The sequence below is a fragment of the Lolium perenne genome, chromosome 5, assembly GCF_019359855.2.
Source record: "Lolium perenne isolate Kyuss_39 chromosome 5, Kyuss_2.0, whole genome shotgun sequence".
Lineage (NCBI taxonomy): Eukaryota > Viridiplantae > Streptophyta > Magnoliopsida > Poales > Poaceae > Lolium > Lolium perenne.
In genome coordinates, this window is record NC_067248.2 from 234,553,296 (window position 1) to 234,571,988 (window position 18,693).

At 41.0% G+C, this 18,693-nt stretch overlaps 1 protein-coding gene across 1 annotated transcript; it reads right to left on the minus strand.

Annotated features, from left to right (window-relative positions):
- Window positions 1–577: 577 nt before the first annotated feature.
- Window positions 578–18,391, minus strand: LOC127298285 (probable auxin efflux carrier component 5b). Its single transcript, XM_051328182.1, has 6 exons — window positions 17,712–18,391; window positions 7,147–7,232; window positions 1,672–1,726; window positions 909–1,017; window positions 742–818; window positions 578–647 (listed from the first exon to the last, which is right to left on the minus strand). Exons 1-6 carry the CDS (start codon window positions 18,389–18,391, stop codon window positions 578–580), a joined length of 1,077 nt encoding a protein of 358 aa, XP_051184142.1.
- Between the last annotated feature and the right edge of the window lie 302 nt (window positions 18,392–18,693).

Below are 18,693 nucleotides of genomic sequence, written 5' to 3' on the forward strand. Positions count from 1 at the left end.
ACATACAATGTGTGCGAAAATAATAGAACACATATGACAAAACAATACACATCGTTTGCGATCAGCAAAAACGCAAACATTTGACTATGAAATAACGTTTATGATGAGTATTACATTGCAAATGATTTGTTGAAACAAAACCTGTCCGACCAGAGACCCTGATGCAGTTGATGTATAAAATAGTATTCCATCATTAAGTAAAACTACATTCTATCCCGTTATAACCATGTGTACTTTAGAGGAGCATAGTCTACCTTTGCATAGTGATGGTAAGGTTTTCATATGTGACGGACCATTTCAGCCATACGTGAAGACTTGTTTTGTACTAGTGTGGAATTTGGTCTTAGTCGACGAAATAAGGGCATGGAATTTAGTTTTACTTAACAAAGGAATACTATTTTATACATCAACTGCGTTTGAGGAGATTTACACAATTACACATGACCGTAGGAGTGATCAGTGTCTATCTATAGAAGACCAGAGTTACACCTTAGGTTTCAGACAAACCGGACACTGAGTATATGTAATTTACTCATCTCCCAATCCGAAGGAAGGTGGTGATTCTTGGTATGCTTTATCAAACGAAGCCCAGAGCAATATTATATAGAATTAACACGGGCAGCGACACCAATGTCCCAAATATTACCCTGGAAGATTCAACAAAAAATACACATTCAGTAACCGAAATAAGAGGATTTACTTATACTATTAAGCTAATTTACCCAACACATAGCAAATTACCCGGTGCTAAGTACATCAGCGTGCAGGCCATACACCCTCGCGTACCCAAACGCAGCTATGGATTGAGGAAGGGCGGCCTGTGGATAATAATCACCATAAGAGGCAAGAACATTCAGTGATCATTCAGCTTTATGGAATCGCGCCGTAGCTTGATGCAGGATAATTACTTGTATGATGGTAGCACGCAGGACGTCTCCGCGGAGCCCCAGAGCAGCCGCTGCCGCGGCAGTGGCAGCCGGGCCGGTGATGAATCGCAGCACCATGCCTAGCGCCGTCCTAGGAAGCACGGATACTTGGATACGTATCCGATACGCGATACGGGGATACCGCGATACGGAAATTTGTAAAAAAGGCAGATACAGGGATATGTTCATATATATGTAAATATTTAAAAAAATAAAGAAATTAAATATTCCTCATAGTATTAACATGGATGTGGATGTTTTCCTCCACATCCAACATAGATATTTTAATAATTAAAAAAGTAAAATTCATCTCTAGAAATCACACGAATCAATAGCTAGTAGTTGGGATGCATTTTCTATAGTTGTTGCCGTTGTACATGCTCTAGCTCGAGCTCCCAACTGAAGATCTGTTTGATGGGATGTACTAGCACTAATCATTGCTTATCTGAATGGAGAAGGAATAAATTCAGAGATCAAAATCAATCATTCGATGGGGATGGGGTGGAGTGGAAGGATCAGCGGTAGAAGATGAGTGAACGGTGGGCTGGCTCAAGTACCCCTCGAGTATCGCTCGAGTATCCTTTGGGTATCCCTCATGTGTCCGTAATTTTCTTATTTTTCTTTAATTCAAAAATTAGGAGATACGTACGGGATACGTATCGGGAAGTATCCGGGCAGTATCCCGTATCCGAGCAGTATCCGATACCGGTACGGCAGAAAAGCAAAGTATCCGCGCTTCATAGGCGCCGTCAGGCTAGTCCCGCAGGCGATGATCCTCTCCTGCAGCGCCATGAACTGGCCTGCAGTTCAGCTGGTTAATCTTCACTACTTAAAAAAGGGGAACCCGTTCCGTCGTCAACCAGACTCGTGGTACGTTGTTCGTTTCGTCGCACTTTCGTCCTTCGTCGCAAGCACCCAAATGGGCCAAAGCCCAACAATCCTGCACACGATTATACCGTCGCCCTACCCGAGGCGATTACGTTGTTGCAGTGTCGCCTTTCACACCGCCACCCCACCCATCACCCGTCGCCCTGGATGCCAGCGCCTCCGCCATGTCCAACTCGAGGACGATGCCTCGAGCGAGCGAGACACCCTGGCCAATCCCGGCGCACTCGCCCTGCCCAACTCGAGGATGGCATCCGGCACCACCTCTAGGGGTGGACTAACGAGCTGCTCGGATCGTTAAGGCTCGACTCGTTAAGCTCGTGATCGTTAAGGCTTGAATCGCTAAGCTCGTTAAGAATAACGAGCTGAAATCATTGTTCGGCTCGACTCGTTATGTTCTTTCGAGCCCTCGCGAGCAGCATTATTAAGGATCATTAAGGAGGCAATGCAAAGCAAACATGTGTGCATTGCCTGGTGAGGAAGGGCGGAAACATAGGTTTTTAGATCCTACTGTAGGAGTTTCAAGCATGTTTAAAGAGAACTATTTTGCTTGGCCCCTTCCTGCCAAATATGTGTGATAATTAAAGTGATTCATTGTCAAAACTGGTGAACCCTAGCTTGTTACCGATCTTAACGAGTAGCTCACGAACATAGTTGGCTCGATTGTTTAGCTCGTTAAACTTAACGAGCAAAAACTGCTGCTCAGCTCGGCTCGTTAACGAAACGAGCCGAGCTCAAACCAGTCGAGCAAACGAGCACCCATTTAACTCGTCGAGCTTCGAGCTTTTTGTCCAGCCCTAACCACCTCCCTCCCCGACACCTCTCCTGCACCGCCCCGTCTCGCCCAGGTGCCTCTCATGCCCTGCCCCACCTGACCTTCTATGTTGATCCCTCCCCATGTGTTTCCGCCTTCAATGGCATATGCAAAGATTTTATTCTTACTTCAGTGCTCCTCTGATTCCAAAATCATGCTTTGCTACAAGCACCGCGGGTAGGAAATCCAGACAATTTGACTCAAGACGCAGATCTCTGGGTCATGCTCTAATCTGCCAAACGTCGCCAAGCCTGTCCTCAGAGTTGTACCAGCGCCACTCCAGCTAAGAAATCGCTCCTCCTTCCAAAATTCGTTTCCCTAATTGTACTGACGGCAAGGCTGCTTTAAATGGCCCTATGGAGTATGGTACTTGTATTGTTCACGGAATGATATTATTAGAGAGAACCTGCAGCGATAAGAAAACCTTTAGTGGACTCTAAAGGTCTATTTCTTGTGGGTATTAACATGTTGGATGACTTCGTGGCTGCAATACTAAGTTATATATTCAGTGAACTCGAGAGGTCCATTTCTTGTGGGTATTAACATGTTGGCTGATTTCGTGAATGTAATACTAAGTTTGGTAGTGGTTGATTTTTCCCCAAGCTAATGAAATGCTTTGTGATCAGACTTTGTTGGTTAATTTGTTACAAGTAGGTGTACGGAAATATTTATACAGTCAGATAATGGGTTAGATAAACTTAACTATGTACTTGATCGTGGTAGGAATGACAATGGATTAGATAAAATTAAATATGTGTCCTTTTCCCATCGTGATATGAAACTGTCACTTTGTTTTGAATGTGATTAAAATGCCATAGGAGTACCAACTGATTGGATAGTTTTGAATACATGGAGTACGCTGGCAAATTTCAAAGGTGAAAGCTGAGTCAACTCAAGCAAAGTTCAAGGATTCATATTTTAAACTACTCTAGCAATAGGCCTCCCTCAATTTTGCTAAAACAATCAAGCTGTCTAGAGATCCATCCAACAACCCGACCATCGCATCCTTACCGCACAAATAGAGACACCGAGAGGAAATCTAAGCTTACCGGCTTGCCCAGGAGGAGGGGGCTTGGACACTGGCTTGGCCATGGACGGCAATGTCGCTGGCTTGGGAAACATGACGGCCTTCTTCTCAGCAGCAGCGATGAGCTGTGGGGAGTTGTGATCAACGACGTCGCCGAGGTGATTGGTTCGACGTCATTTTCCACCACCACCGCATACACACTTTCCTTGATATTAGTTAGAGATATGTAGAATACAGACAACTCATTTTCTGGTATATATAACCAAGTTCATGCCTGCTGGTGGCCTGCTGCACATATCTTGACCACTATAAACTAACGAGGTGTTCTTTTCAATCTCATTCTCAACTATACTAAGTGATATATGGCTGTAGTATTCTCCCGAACTATATAAATTTTCTTTTCATTACATTGTTTTTGAAATTTGTTTTGAATTTGGACTAAGTATACTGGGTTTCTGTCAAAATAAATAAATAGGGAATCACTGTGCATATGCCCACATTAATAAATGTATGTATTCCTCCGCAGTTCATGTGTACTCCTAGCTTCCCCATATGTTGTCTATCTACTACAATACATTGGTCTGATCATATCTTAGTTATTCGAAGACACTCTTAATTTATGTCTAGGACTGGATGATTCCATCTTACCGTCTTTCTATCAATTTCCAAAATTTCTTTATGTCTAAGTTAGACATAAAGTCTAACCATGTTGCTGGAAATGAGGCTATGGCTACAGACATGGAGGGCAAGGAGATTGTCATGGTGGCAGATCGCAACTCTACGATGTTTTATCAGCGTTAAGCCCTTGCAGTGGTTGGTTGTGGTTTTGGTTCCTACTGGTGTTTCTATAGTAAGCTTTTGTGTTTCTTCAGATGGATTGTGTGTAGTTTTGGTACTACATGATATTTAACCGAAAGTAGAGGGAAAAAGCTGAGGAATGAACATGTATATATGCTTGATAATAAATGATAGGGCATGCTTGATCATAAATGATTACTCAATTGCATAACCTCCATGTTTACATTGAAATATATACTGTGTGTTTGTTTTACTGATTTTCATAATATGGTATTTCATTTAATTACTCGTTGGTGTTGATAAGCAAATATTGTTGAGTGTACAGACAATGCGATCTTGATTATGCTTACTGCATTTTTTCTACCTTTAGGCATTTGGTACTCACAACATCGTAAATCATTTTTTTCTACCTTACATGGCATTGTTGTGCAAAACTGCAGTAATCCAACCTAACAAAAAGTTTGAGAGTGTCCTCTGAACTGCTTTTAATCAATATTCGTGCAGCTCCAAAGAATCCTAGCGGAGAACAAGAAGGCCTCTAATGGAGAAGCCAAGCATGATCCCGTGTGGAGGAGCTAACCCGCAGAAGCTCTGCATGTCTGAAGCCAGCTGCAGGTTTGTTATGCTGCTTTACCGAACCAGGGCACCCAGCTTCACGTCGGCCATCACCACACATGTGCCTTGCACCGTGAGAGCTAGAATTTATGTAAATGACGCTCATATTACTTTGCATAGAAAGCACTAGCATAGATGAGATGCCAATCATACCTACATTATTGTTATCTTGGCAACCAGAGGCATCCGTTGCCATAGTGACAGATAAAATGCTACCGGACTATTAGCTCCATGCTTTGTACAGGCTTCTTACGCAATCCTTAGCTGTCGGGACTAATGGTGTTTTTACAACAAAAATGCAATGGTGGATGCATGTTTGTGTGGATCAATTCTAGAACCAAGAAGCAAATTCGTTTGTAAGTTTATTTTCACACACTTTACTTTTCTAAGATAGCTCTCATTTATTTTTTCAATACCCCTTCTAGATTATGTCTTTTTTTTTCCTGTTTTGGTCCTTCCTCTTCACTTCTGTTAAAGTTAATTAAGCAACTCATTTCGTTTTAGCCATTGCATCTTTGATGAAAAGTATAAGTATTTTTAGTTTGCCTGTAATGTTTGCTTGTGTGGTGAACGTTTTCTTCCATTTGTGAGTGGATAGCCTGTAATTTTTAAATACAACTACAAATTACATATGAACTTTCAGTATATTCCACAACTAAAATTCCAGATCATTGTATCAGTTTATATTTTTAAAAGCTACCCAACTGTAGTCATTTAGATTGTCTTAAAGATGAACCTTCTGCTATCCAAAAACTTACATGGCTGATAAGGAACCATTCACGCTTCAGTTTTATCTTAGCAACACGTTCAAAGGAAAATTGTTTATATGTACATGCTACATAATCTGGCAATCTTTTACCTGTTAAACTGGCACTTCATTAATCATCTTTCATCCAGCACAAATGCATTATTTCTGCATTATTAATATGGATCAACAAGGGTAGATTAATTTTGTCATTCTTCTTATTCACACTTTGATTATCATGTATCCTCCATAGGACCTAAATATATTAATCCCTGCATCTTTATTATTCTAAAATTTGTACGGCCCTCTTATTCAGAAAAATCACTAGAACAAGATCTATGCAATATATCTACATATTGTATTGTTAACTTTGTAAACTATGCCATGCTTAAATTGGAATCTTTTTCAAATCTTGACACGCATGCGTTTATAATAGTAACAACATGATATGATTCCGCTTAGTAGGATACACACTTTAAATTTCCTACTTCTTGCAGGTTTTGAGTTGACGACGAGCATCTCGACGACCTTTGAGGGACACATTATCGTTGCGTAGCGGCACCTGGACTTGACGTCGCCGGAGGTGACAGTTGGGTACAAAGATCGACCAACGAAAGATGATGTGGCTAGGCTAGGTGTTGGAGAACTCAAGAGAGATGAATGGGTGCTGGGGTGCCTTGGGTGGAGGAGTAAAATGTGAGCCGCTGGGCTGGAGAAGGGAGGAGTGGAGTAGGAAAAAGAGGTTGTGCCATTTTGCAGGTCACGCTCGAGCGTGGTTCTTCTCTTTTTCGTTTGACAAGTGAGCCTTTAAGCTCAACTAAGGCACCGTGCGCTTCTAGGAGTTTAAGCATGTTAAGATCTATAAACGTGTATCATTTTTCCTGGTAAATACATGTATCATATTTATTTATAATTATGAGTTGATGACTTCCTTTCTTGGGCACCAATTTATTGGTCCATGAACCAATTTTATGTTATTGATTATTATTTCAATAAAGTATAGTAATTAACAACTAAGAAGTGGTAGAATTAAGAGTGAGTATAAATAACAATGAACTATGCAGATGATTATTTTCTCACATGTTCCTTTGCTGAAATTTTCCACGACATGCAATAAAGCATTCTTAAAACTTGACTTGAGGTGGAGAAGGAAGATGGCATGCTTTCTTTTTACAAGGTTGGGATAAAGAGGTATGGGGTGAAAATTGATTACATTCGTGAAATAAAATTTATGCACCCGTGGCACCGCACGGGCATTTAACTAGTGCAAAATATATATTCTATTCATCTTTTCTTGTGATTGTTCTGCCCTACTTATCTACTGCTTCTAGCATACCGATGCTGAACATGCGGAGTCCAAGCCCCGTCCTTGATATGATCAACACTGAGCCCTCGATGATGCTTGGAGTCTCGATGTGCCACCTATATGTGCACAAAATTAAGTCATGAATAATGAAAAGTACAGGCGGATGCTAAGTGGTATCAAAAAAAAATCGGAAGTGATGCGAGGTTCAATGAAATGGAAAATATTTTAGGAAATGAATAAATATTGTGAAAATTCATGGTACAAATGAAAATCAAACGAAATAGTCCATTTTTTGAAAACAGGCAAAAGATTTTTCTTTTTATTCATAAGAACAACATGGCCTGCGACAAAAATACAATAAAATTAGATTACATGCATTATAATCCCTCTCTGATTATCAAATGGTGCATAAGGCGAGTAAGCTAGGTGTGTCTCTGTGGCTCAAATTGCTTCTTCGGTTAAAAACATTAAAAAGATTGAAATTGATCGTAGGATCACTTTTCTTAAAAATAATATGCGCTCGGAGATGGAAATGGATCCGAGTAGCCTAGTTCTACCTAGGGCTGCCACCTTGAGTGAAGACCTGATTGGTGAATTTGAGGAACCGCTTGTACATAATGATATGCTTAAAAGGAAAATATCTAGAAAAAAGGAAAGTTAAAGAAAAGGAGGTGAGAGTTTCGGTCAGAAGGAGCTCAAGAATTAAAAATTGGAACAAGCTAGGGTTTATTTGGAATAGTGTTGGTTTCGGTGACCCTGCGAAGCACTTAACAATTATTGAAGCTATTAGGGAGCATCGTTTGGATTTTGTAGTTATTTCGGAAACTAGCTGATCTAACTTTTCTGCTCCCTTTCTTAATCACCTTGCTGCTGGGTATTATTTCGTTTGGTTCTGTCTACCACCTCAAGGACACTCTGGAGGTATCCTTGCAGGTTTCAATACCGCCACTTTGAATGTGAAAAATATTGTAAGCGGCAACTTTTGTGTAAAGTTTCATTTAAAAAACAAATATGATGGTTTTGAGTGGGCACTTGTTGCAGTATATGGTGCTGCACAAGATGTGAATAAACCAACTTTTCTATTTGTGATTCAGAAACTAGACCGACGATTGTAGGGGGAGATTTCAATATTATTAGAAGACAAGAGGAAAAAAATAATGACAATTTTAATCCGAGATGGTCTTTTATTTTCAATGCTATTATTGAGAGCTTGGACCTCAGAGAGATAGCTCTCTCTGGCAGGCAGTATACTTGGGCAAGTAGGAGGGAAACTCCAACGTTTGAAAAACTTGACCTGTTCTAGCTACGGTTGAATGGGAGGAGAAATTTCCATTAGTCACAGTAAGGGCGCTGACTAGGGCCGGGTCAGATCATACACCATTGCTCATTGATGCAGGCTGTCCAGCTAATGTTGGAAAAAATAATCACTTCTCTTTTGAATTATCATGGCTTAGGAAAGAAGGGTTTTTCCAAATGGTTAAAAGATACATGGCTTTTGGTGTCACCAGGGGATAGTCCCATTGACACTTGGCAAAAGAAAATTAGATGCCTACGACAATATTTACGAGGATGGGCTCGAAATATGAGTGGGGATTATAAGAAAGAAATTTTTTGGCTAATGCAGATAATAGATGAGTTGGACTTAAAAGCTGAATTAACGCCTTTAAATATCACTGAACGTCAAATGAAAAAAAGGCGGATGAGGATTTAGCTAAGTTACATAGAGATGAGGAGACTAAATGGGCGCAAAGAGCAAAGGTCAAGTATATTCAGGAGAGAGGTAATAACACTAAATATTTTCATCTTATAGTTAATTGAAAACATCAAAAGAAGAAAATCTTCCAATTAGAACAAGATGAGGGGTCTATAGTGGGGGAATCCAATCTTAGAATTTTTATTTCGGAATATTACAAACGACTTTTTGGACCCCCTGAGAAAAATCATTTTACTTTTCTAGAGGATATCAATAGTGATATCCCTCAATTATCCATTGACGAATCAAACATACTAGTTGCGGACTTCACTGAAGAGGACGTGGAGGAGGCAATTATGTCTGTGGAACGAAATAAGGCACCTGGGCCGGATGGTTTCCCTGCAGAATTCTATCAATTTTTTTGGGACATAATAAAAGAAGATTTAATGGCTATGTTTGCCGAAGTAAGATCCGGTGAACTCCCTTTATTCAAACTGAATTTGGAGTCATAAACTTATTACCAAAAAAGGAAGATGCTTTTCGTATGTCCTATTTGTCTTCTTAATGTGAGTTTCAGAGTGTTTACAAAGGTGGGCATAAATCGAGTTACTAGTATTGCTCACAAGGTGATTAGGCCTTCCCAATCCGCCTTCATTCCAGGGAGAAATATTTTGGAAGGAGTGGTAGTGCTTCATGAGACCATTCACGAACTTCACAAAAAAAAATGGATGGAGTATTATTTAAAATTGATTTCGAAAAGGCTTACGATAAAGTTAAATGGTCATTTTTACAGCAGGCTCTACGAATGAAGGGTTTCCCGCCACTATGTTGTGAATGGGTGGCTCGTTTTATCCAGGGTGGAAGTGTAGGCATTCGGGTGAGTGATGGCATAGGTCATTATTTTCAGACGTTAAAAGGGTTATGTCAAGGTGCCCCACTATCTCCGATACTATTTAACATTGTGGTAAACATGTTAGCGATTATGATTGCAACAGCTAAGGAAGATGGTCAAGTTGAGGGCCTAATCCCACACCTTGTAGAAGGGGGTATCTATTTTGCAATATGCGGATGATACTATTTTATTTATGAAGCATGATTTAGATCAGGCGATGAATTTGAAACTAATTCTATCTATTTTTGAACAATTATCTGGTTGATAAATTTTCATTAGAGTGAGATTTTTTATTTTGGGAAAGCGTAGGATCATGAAAATGAATACAAACAGATTTTCGGATGTGAGGTTGGCTCACTACCTTTCAAATATTTAGGTATCCCGATGCATTATAGAAAGCTTCTGAATAAGGAATGGAAACCTTGCGAAGATAGTTTTGAAAGAAAAAACTAGGGTCTTGGCTAGGGAAGTTGCTATCTTATGGGGATAAGCTAGTTCTCATAAATTCTGTGCTCACAAGCTTACCGATGTTTCTGTTATCCTTCTTTGAAATACCAAAAGGGGTGCGCAAAAGATTAGATTTTTATAGATCTAGATTTTTTTTGGCAGAATGACCAACACAAAAGAAAGTATCGGTTAACTAAATGGAATATAATTTGTAGACCAAAGAATCAAGGCGGTTTAGGCATTGAGGTTCTAGATATCAAAAATGGATGCTTGTTGAGTAAATGGCTGTTTAATTTGATCAAGGAACAGGGGATGTGGCAGGAATTATTGCACAACAAGTATTTGCATAAGAAAACGATGTCCCAAGTTCAAGTAAAACCTACTAACTCTCCTTTTTGGAAAGGGATTATGCATGGGAGAGATGAGTTTTTTCAACGGGGATACTTCACAGTAGGTGATGGGCAGAATGTTAGATTTTGGGAGGATCCGTGGCTGGGAAAGGTATCTTTGGCAGACCAATATTCATCTCTATATGCTATAGTTATTAATAAAAACAAGAGAGTAGCCAAGGTTTTGAATAATAATCCTCTCCACATTACATTTAGACGTGTTCTGAGGGGTGAGCGTTGGGAGGCTTGGCTACATCTGGTTAGCCGAATAATGAATGTACAACTTAGCGATGAGCCCGATAAGTTTATTTGGAACTTAGCAACCTCTAGAAAATTTTCAGTGAAGTCGTTATATGCAGATTATATGAATGGCCATACTGTGTTTTTAAGGAAATATATTTGGAAATTAAAGGTGCCCTTAAAAATTGGAATCTTTATGTGGTTCCTTTATAGGAAGGTTTTACTTACAAAAGATAATTTAGCCAAACGGAAATGGTCGGGGTGCAAAAAGTGTGCCTTTTGTGATAAGGATGAATCTATTGAGCACTTGTTTATTAGATGTACTTTTCTAAATTAGTATGGAGAGTTATACATTTTACTTTCAATTTACCCCCACCGAATAATATCAAAAATTTATTTGAAAATTGGTTAAATGGTTTAGATAAACAAAGTAAAATGCATGTCTGCATTGGGATATGTGCTATAATGTGGGCAATTTGGAATTGCAGGAATGACGTGATCTTTAACAAAGCCATTAATGCTCAATTTCTGCAGGTTATACACAAGGCTACTTACTGGATCAATGCCTGGTCCCTTTTGCTACCCAAAGACCAACAAGCACATATAGATATTGGATGTTCTCGTCTGATGAAGGTCGTTCGGGCTATCTTCAACCAGGCTGGTTGGTGGCTTTCTAATAGGATACAAGATGCATAGTGCGATTCCGTATTCTCTTTTTAGATGGCTTGTTCATGTGGAGACACTTCGCGGCCCATGAGTTTGTAATTTGTACTTAGATACTTTGTGGATGGATTTTTAATAAAATGACTGTGTGCCTCTAAAAAAATGCATTCTAATCCCTCAAAATACCCTTTTTTGTCCTGTTTTATAAATAAAGGCTGAATCAATACGAGGTAGTGAGGAACCCTCTTACAAAAAGAGGGTAACATCGTGTTGCGCCGCTGATGTTGAGTCCAAAAAACGGACCAGGTTTTTCATCCGGAACCCAGCCACAGGGAGGATACCAACAACAACGCCCACAAGGAGGGATACGATACTCATAGGTGTCACCACCGCCGGTGCTGTAGCCAGAGCTTTCGCTTAGGACCACCTCAACCGTGCCACCCAAGGGTTTCTAAAACAACCCAACGGGAGGGACGGTACCACCAACTCGAGTTCTCCAAGTCTAGCCAGGGTACCACCACCATCAAAAACAACACCAGGAGTACCCGTCGCCCTACCAACACTGCCCAAGTAGCCAATGTGACGTGCCACCACCGCCGCAGTGTTGCTCGCCACCGCCGAGCTAGACATGCAGCATCTCCATCCAGAGTCGCCGCCCCTACCGTCCATGCCCCTGCGCATTGGCAGCACCCTGGAGAACACTAGCCACATACCGCGGGGATGCGCTAGACCCAAGCCCGCCTGAACAGATCTGACCTAGACGTGCACGCGCGAGAGAGCAGTGCGCCCAACAACATCTCTAACCACTCGAGGGACAACCACCTCGACATCAACTGTTCCAAGCTGCCACAGACCTACCTGGTCCCTGGCCTAACGCGGAGGCTATGAGTAAGTGCAAGAAGCGCATAGGTTCAAAGTGATGGCCGGTTTTATTATTTTGGCCCTTAAGCTTTGATCATACAAGGGAAAGTTAGTTTTGTCATGATCTCCGTTCAAACTGTATGGCCAATACCATTGTAATGTTTTCTAACAGATGTTATCTTAGTATACACACATCAATACAAAAGAGGGCATGTAGAAGAAAATAAATAAATAAATAAAATAGCTGAATTTTTTGGTAGATATCTATGTCATTATCTGAAGAGTCAAGAGATCGCAAACAGAAGATGTTTGGAAGAATCAAAAGGAGTAATTAGACTAGATGGTACATGTCAGTAGTAGGTAAACCTTTATAGGCGACAAATCATTAGTGGCGCATCAAGATGGGAACACCGCTGGTATTTTCTCAAAATATCAATGGCGTGTTTAGGTGCACGATGTCACCTAGTTACTTACTGGTGGCGTGTCTACCAAAGTAAACACCATTAGTAAGTGGGACCCAAGAGTCCTATAGGAAAAAAATAGTAGTGGTGTGCGAAGACATGGTCACAACACTAGCATTTCCTTACTAGTGACATGGTCACCGTCATGCCCAGCATAGCTAGGGCTACACGCGACCACACCACACCGTACCCATGGCCGGTTTCCCATACTCACTATCCAACCGTTCTCCCCAAACCGCCTCATCCTCATCCCCAAACCCTAGAAACCGCTGTCGCCACCAGATGCTCCTCTCTCACGTTGCCGCCTCCCCAACCAGATGCTACTCTCTCGCGCCACCGCCTCTCCCATGATCTTCCAGCCTTTCCTTGCCACACCCGCTTCCTCGCCTCCTTGTCGCCCCACCTGCGTCCTCATCACCAAGTCACCACACCATCATCCTTGCCGGTTTCCTACATCCCCGTCGAGGTGAGCCTCCCCTCCTCTGTTTTTAATTGAATTAGTAATTTAAAAGTTTAGAAAATTTGTAGTGTGTCCAATGTTGATATATATTTTAGATTAGTGGATTTAGATTTTAGGTAACTGAGATTTTAGATTAGTGGAACTAAAAACATTGTAAATTCAGATTTTAGAAACAATGTGAAATGTCTAGAGTTTAGTGTACAATATAAAATGTGTAGTGTGTGTAGTGTTGATTTACGTTTTAGATTATTGATTTACGTTTTAGATTCTACTAGATTTAGTAGCATATTTCATCACAATCTTATTATGTACTATTATTATTTGCACGGGGTTGTTTGGAAGATGTTCAAAATAACAGCCAACATTTTTGCAAAACGTTTGTTTCATCAAAATTGTAGCCTTCAATATGTCTGATATTTATTAAAGGTCATGCTAATTTTTTCGTCAATTTTAATCACTAATTTTTACTTATTATTTGTTAGCTCTTGGTACCATGCATAACATGGAGAAGCGTCAGTTCCGTGGTATGTGAAAGAAGGTGAAGAAGTCACCCACGTAGGGGTATCACAGTGGTGGGAAGAAGCCTTATCTTGGCACGTGGAAAACCCCGGAGATGGCGGTGCACGGCTATGACTGAGTGGCGTGCTTTGATATCAGGATAGCCAGTAAGAGGCCGAGAAGAAGGACAAGCACCATCTGGAGTTGTAGATGGACGACCCCTATGTGGTGCATTACTCAATGATCCTCCTGCGGTGGCATACAACCACCTGGTGTTTGGGTCTGACGGCTCGGGTGGGCTAGCAGGATGGCCAGGAGGCCAACCCCTCTGTCGCATGCTAGCGGGACGAGCGGCAGGACACCTGGTGGTCTTTTGATGACTCCAATGACGTTGAGACTAGGATGAGCTTGAGGAGGATGAGGAGCTCTAGAGATATTTAGGCACTAGAGCAAGTTTCTAAATTATAGGTTGATTTATGTTTAATATGCCACTTATCGAACTAGAGTTTATAATGTTTTATGCTTAATATGTAACTGATCTTACAAGAGTTTACAATATCTTATGTTTAATATGAGACATATGGTGCTAGAGTTTAGAACTACTTAATGTTCCTTTCTTTAATCTTTCTAAACGTGATTATGCAACAGATGGATCCCGCGTGTGTCCATTGTGGGTACACCAAGTTCAAGGATAAGAAGTTCGTCATAGTTCTAGCTAGAACTTTGAAACTAGGATGGTATGTTCTAATTCAAAATGTTGTGCCTAAGTTGTTTGTAGATGCTCCCTTGAAATGTCTAGCTAATTCTTGTTTTCTTAAATTTTTCTCAGGCCATCCCTGCAGCACAATGTGTGACTTCATGGACCGTGTCAACAAAGACAATTTTTTACCAAGAACCATTTGAGTTTACCTTGTTCTAGCCGATAGTGCCCACAAGGACTTGCATGGTTAAAGTAATCAACTAGGTAGACCGATCCTATTTTAGTTGCCTAGGTTGGAGAGAACTTGTAGAACTCTACGGGACGAAAGAGACAATGTGCAAGTTTTATCTCGACCATTGTTATGACACCGTATATTTCTTTAATAAGTCCCGCTAGAACTCGGTCTCTTCCGACTCTGAAGACCTCGGCCTGCATTGCTCCGAGGAGCCTAGTGATGATGACTTTGGCTAGATGGTTATGTAGCTAGTGATATGCTAGTTGATCGATGAACATCAACAATATGCTACTCTAGCTAGTTATATGCTATTACTGTTATGTTACATGCTATTTCTATTTTTTATATGATATTGTTGCTAAATTCAATAAAGGTAGCAGTTTTTTTTTTTTGGAACTGCATTGCTACTACAGTGGCTCCCCACTACTATTTCTATTACTAGTGTGTTGCTATACTTGCACAACACTATTATACTCCCTCCGTTTCAATCTATAGTGCCTATAGATTTTCTGCACGGTAATTAGGCAAGTCATTTTTTAACACAAAACCCCCTAAAGAGTTCAACCACGGTCTTAGAAATAGGAGAGATATAGGAGGTTCCAAGACTTTACTCACGTGATTAGTTCATTTCCTTATTTCCAGCTATTTAGCTCATCTCGGTGGAAGGAGTTCTTTGCAAATAAACACAGATCTACTCTTATATTATCAAACAAATGCAGAAAATCTATAGGCACTATAGATTGAAACGAAGGGAGTATATGTTACTGGTGGCTTGTTATACTTGCACAACCGTAGTGTATATGTTACTAGTGGCATGAGGCTAGCACACCACTAGTAACTTGTATCAGTTGCACCATATTAGTGGTGTACCACATACGTACACACCACTAACACTGATTTTGGCATACCACTATATCAGTAATTTCTCCACTAGTGTATGTATGTATATATATATCCGAAACATATAATAACATTGATTAATTTTACTTCTATACAAACTCTTTTGAATTTTATATCAATATTTTAAGATAAATTATATAAAAATTTCCATTCATGTTCAAACTAATTAAACATATAAATTTATGATATCCTTTCACATAGGCTAACGGTTCTAGACAATATATAGTGATACACATTTGAATTCCTCATCTATCATAAATTGAACATTTGGAACCAACTGACACAACCACATAACCAGCCAATCCATGCTATATGTACACGCATATTAGGAATTCCACCTGAGACCACTAAAGTGGATAGCAACATATACCATGGCGCATATATGAGACCTGATTTTGTTTACTTTACATAGGCATTATCTATTCTATTGTGAACCTCTAGGGTGATGGTAACATATTATGTTACTCTATTGTTTATTTATTTTTTAAATAACTTGTCATGTCATCTATTTTTTCTAGGTCATGCATGTTACTATTTATGTTACCCACACTATGGCAGGTCTAAGTATACATGTACAAATGTACCGACATGAGCTTCAGTAGAAATACGGTAGCACCAAAACAATAGAAGAGCTATTGACACGACTATCTGACCAGAGGATAAACCATACACATTTATTAATTACACAAAGCATATTCATAATCAATTTTATATATATATATATATATATATATATATATATATATACTCCCTATAAAATTCACAGAAACTTATTCGGGATACATTTATATGAAAGTAGCGATTTGTATATAAAATTCTATAGGATAACAAGTCCGATGTATGCGCTAGAATAATAAAGTCAGTTGAAACTAGTGAAAGCACGTAAGAGTGTGTAAAGTGAGAGTATCATTTTATGAACATATACACAAGTTAATGTCTCATGATAACGTGAAGAAACATTTAGAATCATCTGACACCAAGTAGAAAATCAAATTGTTTCTAAGGATGGAAATTATATTTATTTATTTTATTTTAGATAAAATTCTTTCTTTTAGTTTTTTGCAGGGGCTTTAAAAATAATATATCAATGCAACTGTAAGGGTAAAATAATACTCCCTCCGATCCTAAAAAGGTGTCGGGGGACTAATACACATATGTTTTGCGCTTAAGCCCTTCTAAATTCAGGAAAAGAATGTCCAGCATGGCTCAAATCGGCCATGACAGAGAGCATGTCGAGCACGGATTTCATGTTCCAGAGCGAGACAGGGAGCGGAAGAAGGCGTGCTTCACACGGAACCTAGAGACGGAGGACTTTGCACCGGACGTCCACCGGAGAGCCACCGACGACGACAATCGGCGAGGGACAAAAGGAGGTTAACACCGGCGGGGCGATTGGGAAGGGGAATCAGACGGAGGAGTGGACCGGGAGGATGGGGAACTCCCGAGGAAGGTCAGTGAAGGATCGGCGAGGCAAGAGAACGCTCGGAGCTCCCGAAATCAAAGAAATTGACTGGCGGTCGGAGTTGGGAATCGACGAAACTATTGAAGATTTGGAGAGCCCTAGCTCGATTCCTCGCACCAGATAGTAGAGGTCCACAAGGCGGATCTTCCATTGCTCTAGGATGAACGGGGGAGGGGGATCAAATTTTCGAGCTGCCGGCCATGGCTTGGGGAAATGGCGAGGCAAGAATTGCGTCCGTGCGGGACTGCGGGCGAGAGGAGATAGAGCATGTAGTGCGAGTTGAGAGAAAATAAAACTTGATGGTCGTTTTGTAAAATATCCTATCCGACACTTATTTCAGATCGGATGGGTACATAATATCACATATTTAATAGATAAACAAATGGGCTGGGGTCCTCCAGCTAGTTACTTAATCCCTCCATTCATGAATAGATGTATTTTTAAGTTTTATCCTAAGTGTTGTTTTGAAGTTTGATTTCTTAACTTTATAAAAATAGCAATATTTATGGCATAGAAATTAGTATCACCAGATGCATCTTGAATTTTTTGTTTATGACATAAATATTTCTATGTTTTTGTATAACGTTGGTAAAAGTAAAGAATGTTCATTTTATCATAAAAAATTAAAATACACTTATATTTATGAACGGAGGGTATGTATTGATTGGTTAAAACAATCCGAAGACGTACGTACCTGTGTGTGACAAAAGACCATGCAACCCCGAGGACACCGGCGTAGACGCTGGGATTCCGCGCCATGTTGAGCAACACCACTCTGAGCAACGGGCAGATAAGCACCTCAGGCCTCCTCTCCTGGAGGCCGCCCTCCACGTCGTCCCTCGCCTGCACGTCCCCGTCCGGCTTCCAGGCGCCACCGCTGGCTCGCCTCACCTCGAACGCTAGCAGCAGCAGAGGGAAGTAGAAGACGAACTGCGCCACCGATATCTGCACGATGAGGTCGCGCCCCCACTCGCCGAACATGCCTTCCATCAGCGGCACGCCGACGACGAGCGAGTTGTTGAGGGCCGTAAGCGAGTAGCCGGTAATGCACCAGGAAGAGACCAACTCCCGGCCGCCGCATCGCGTGGTCCACGCGGCGGCGGCGGCCCAGGCGGCGAGGACAAGCACGATGGCTAGCTTGGAGAGCGCGTCCGCCGCCAGGACGCGGTAGTTAACCGCGTAGGGGTCCATGCGCGCCGCCAAGTTGAAGGCGAAGAAGGGTACGGCGAAGTAGGTGGCGAGATGGTTCAGGGCGTCGCATTGGTCTCGCGTGTAGAGCTTCCACCACCGCACCGAGCAGTAGCCCAGGCCCAGGGCGAAGTAGAGCGGCGCCATGCCGGCCACCACCTTGTACACGTCGCCCCACCCTATCATCTCTTCTTCTGTGCTGCAGCAGTACGTCTGCCTGCCTTAATTCTGCACGTACTCTGTTCGTGTGCCACAACCACAACTATGATCGATGTTCTGTGCCTTGCGTTTCTTGATGCCTATATCAAAGGGCAATCATGAATATACAATAACATATAGAAGATCACAACAACCAATTAACTTCACCATAAGGTATATATATATTACTATACTAAACCTGAACAACTTCGATTTTTCTCACTTTTCCTGAATTTTTTTTACCCACCTGCCATCTTGACACGTGTTTTACCTTGGTACATTGAAGGTCC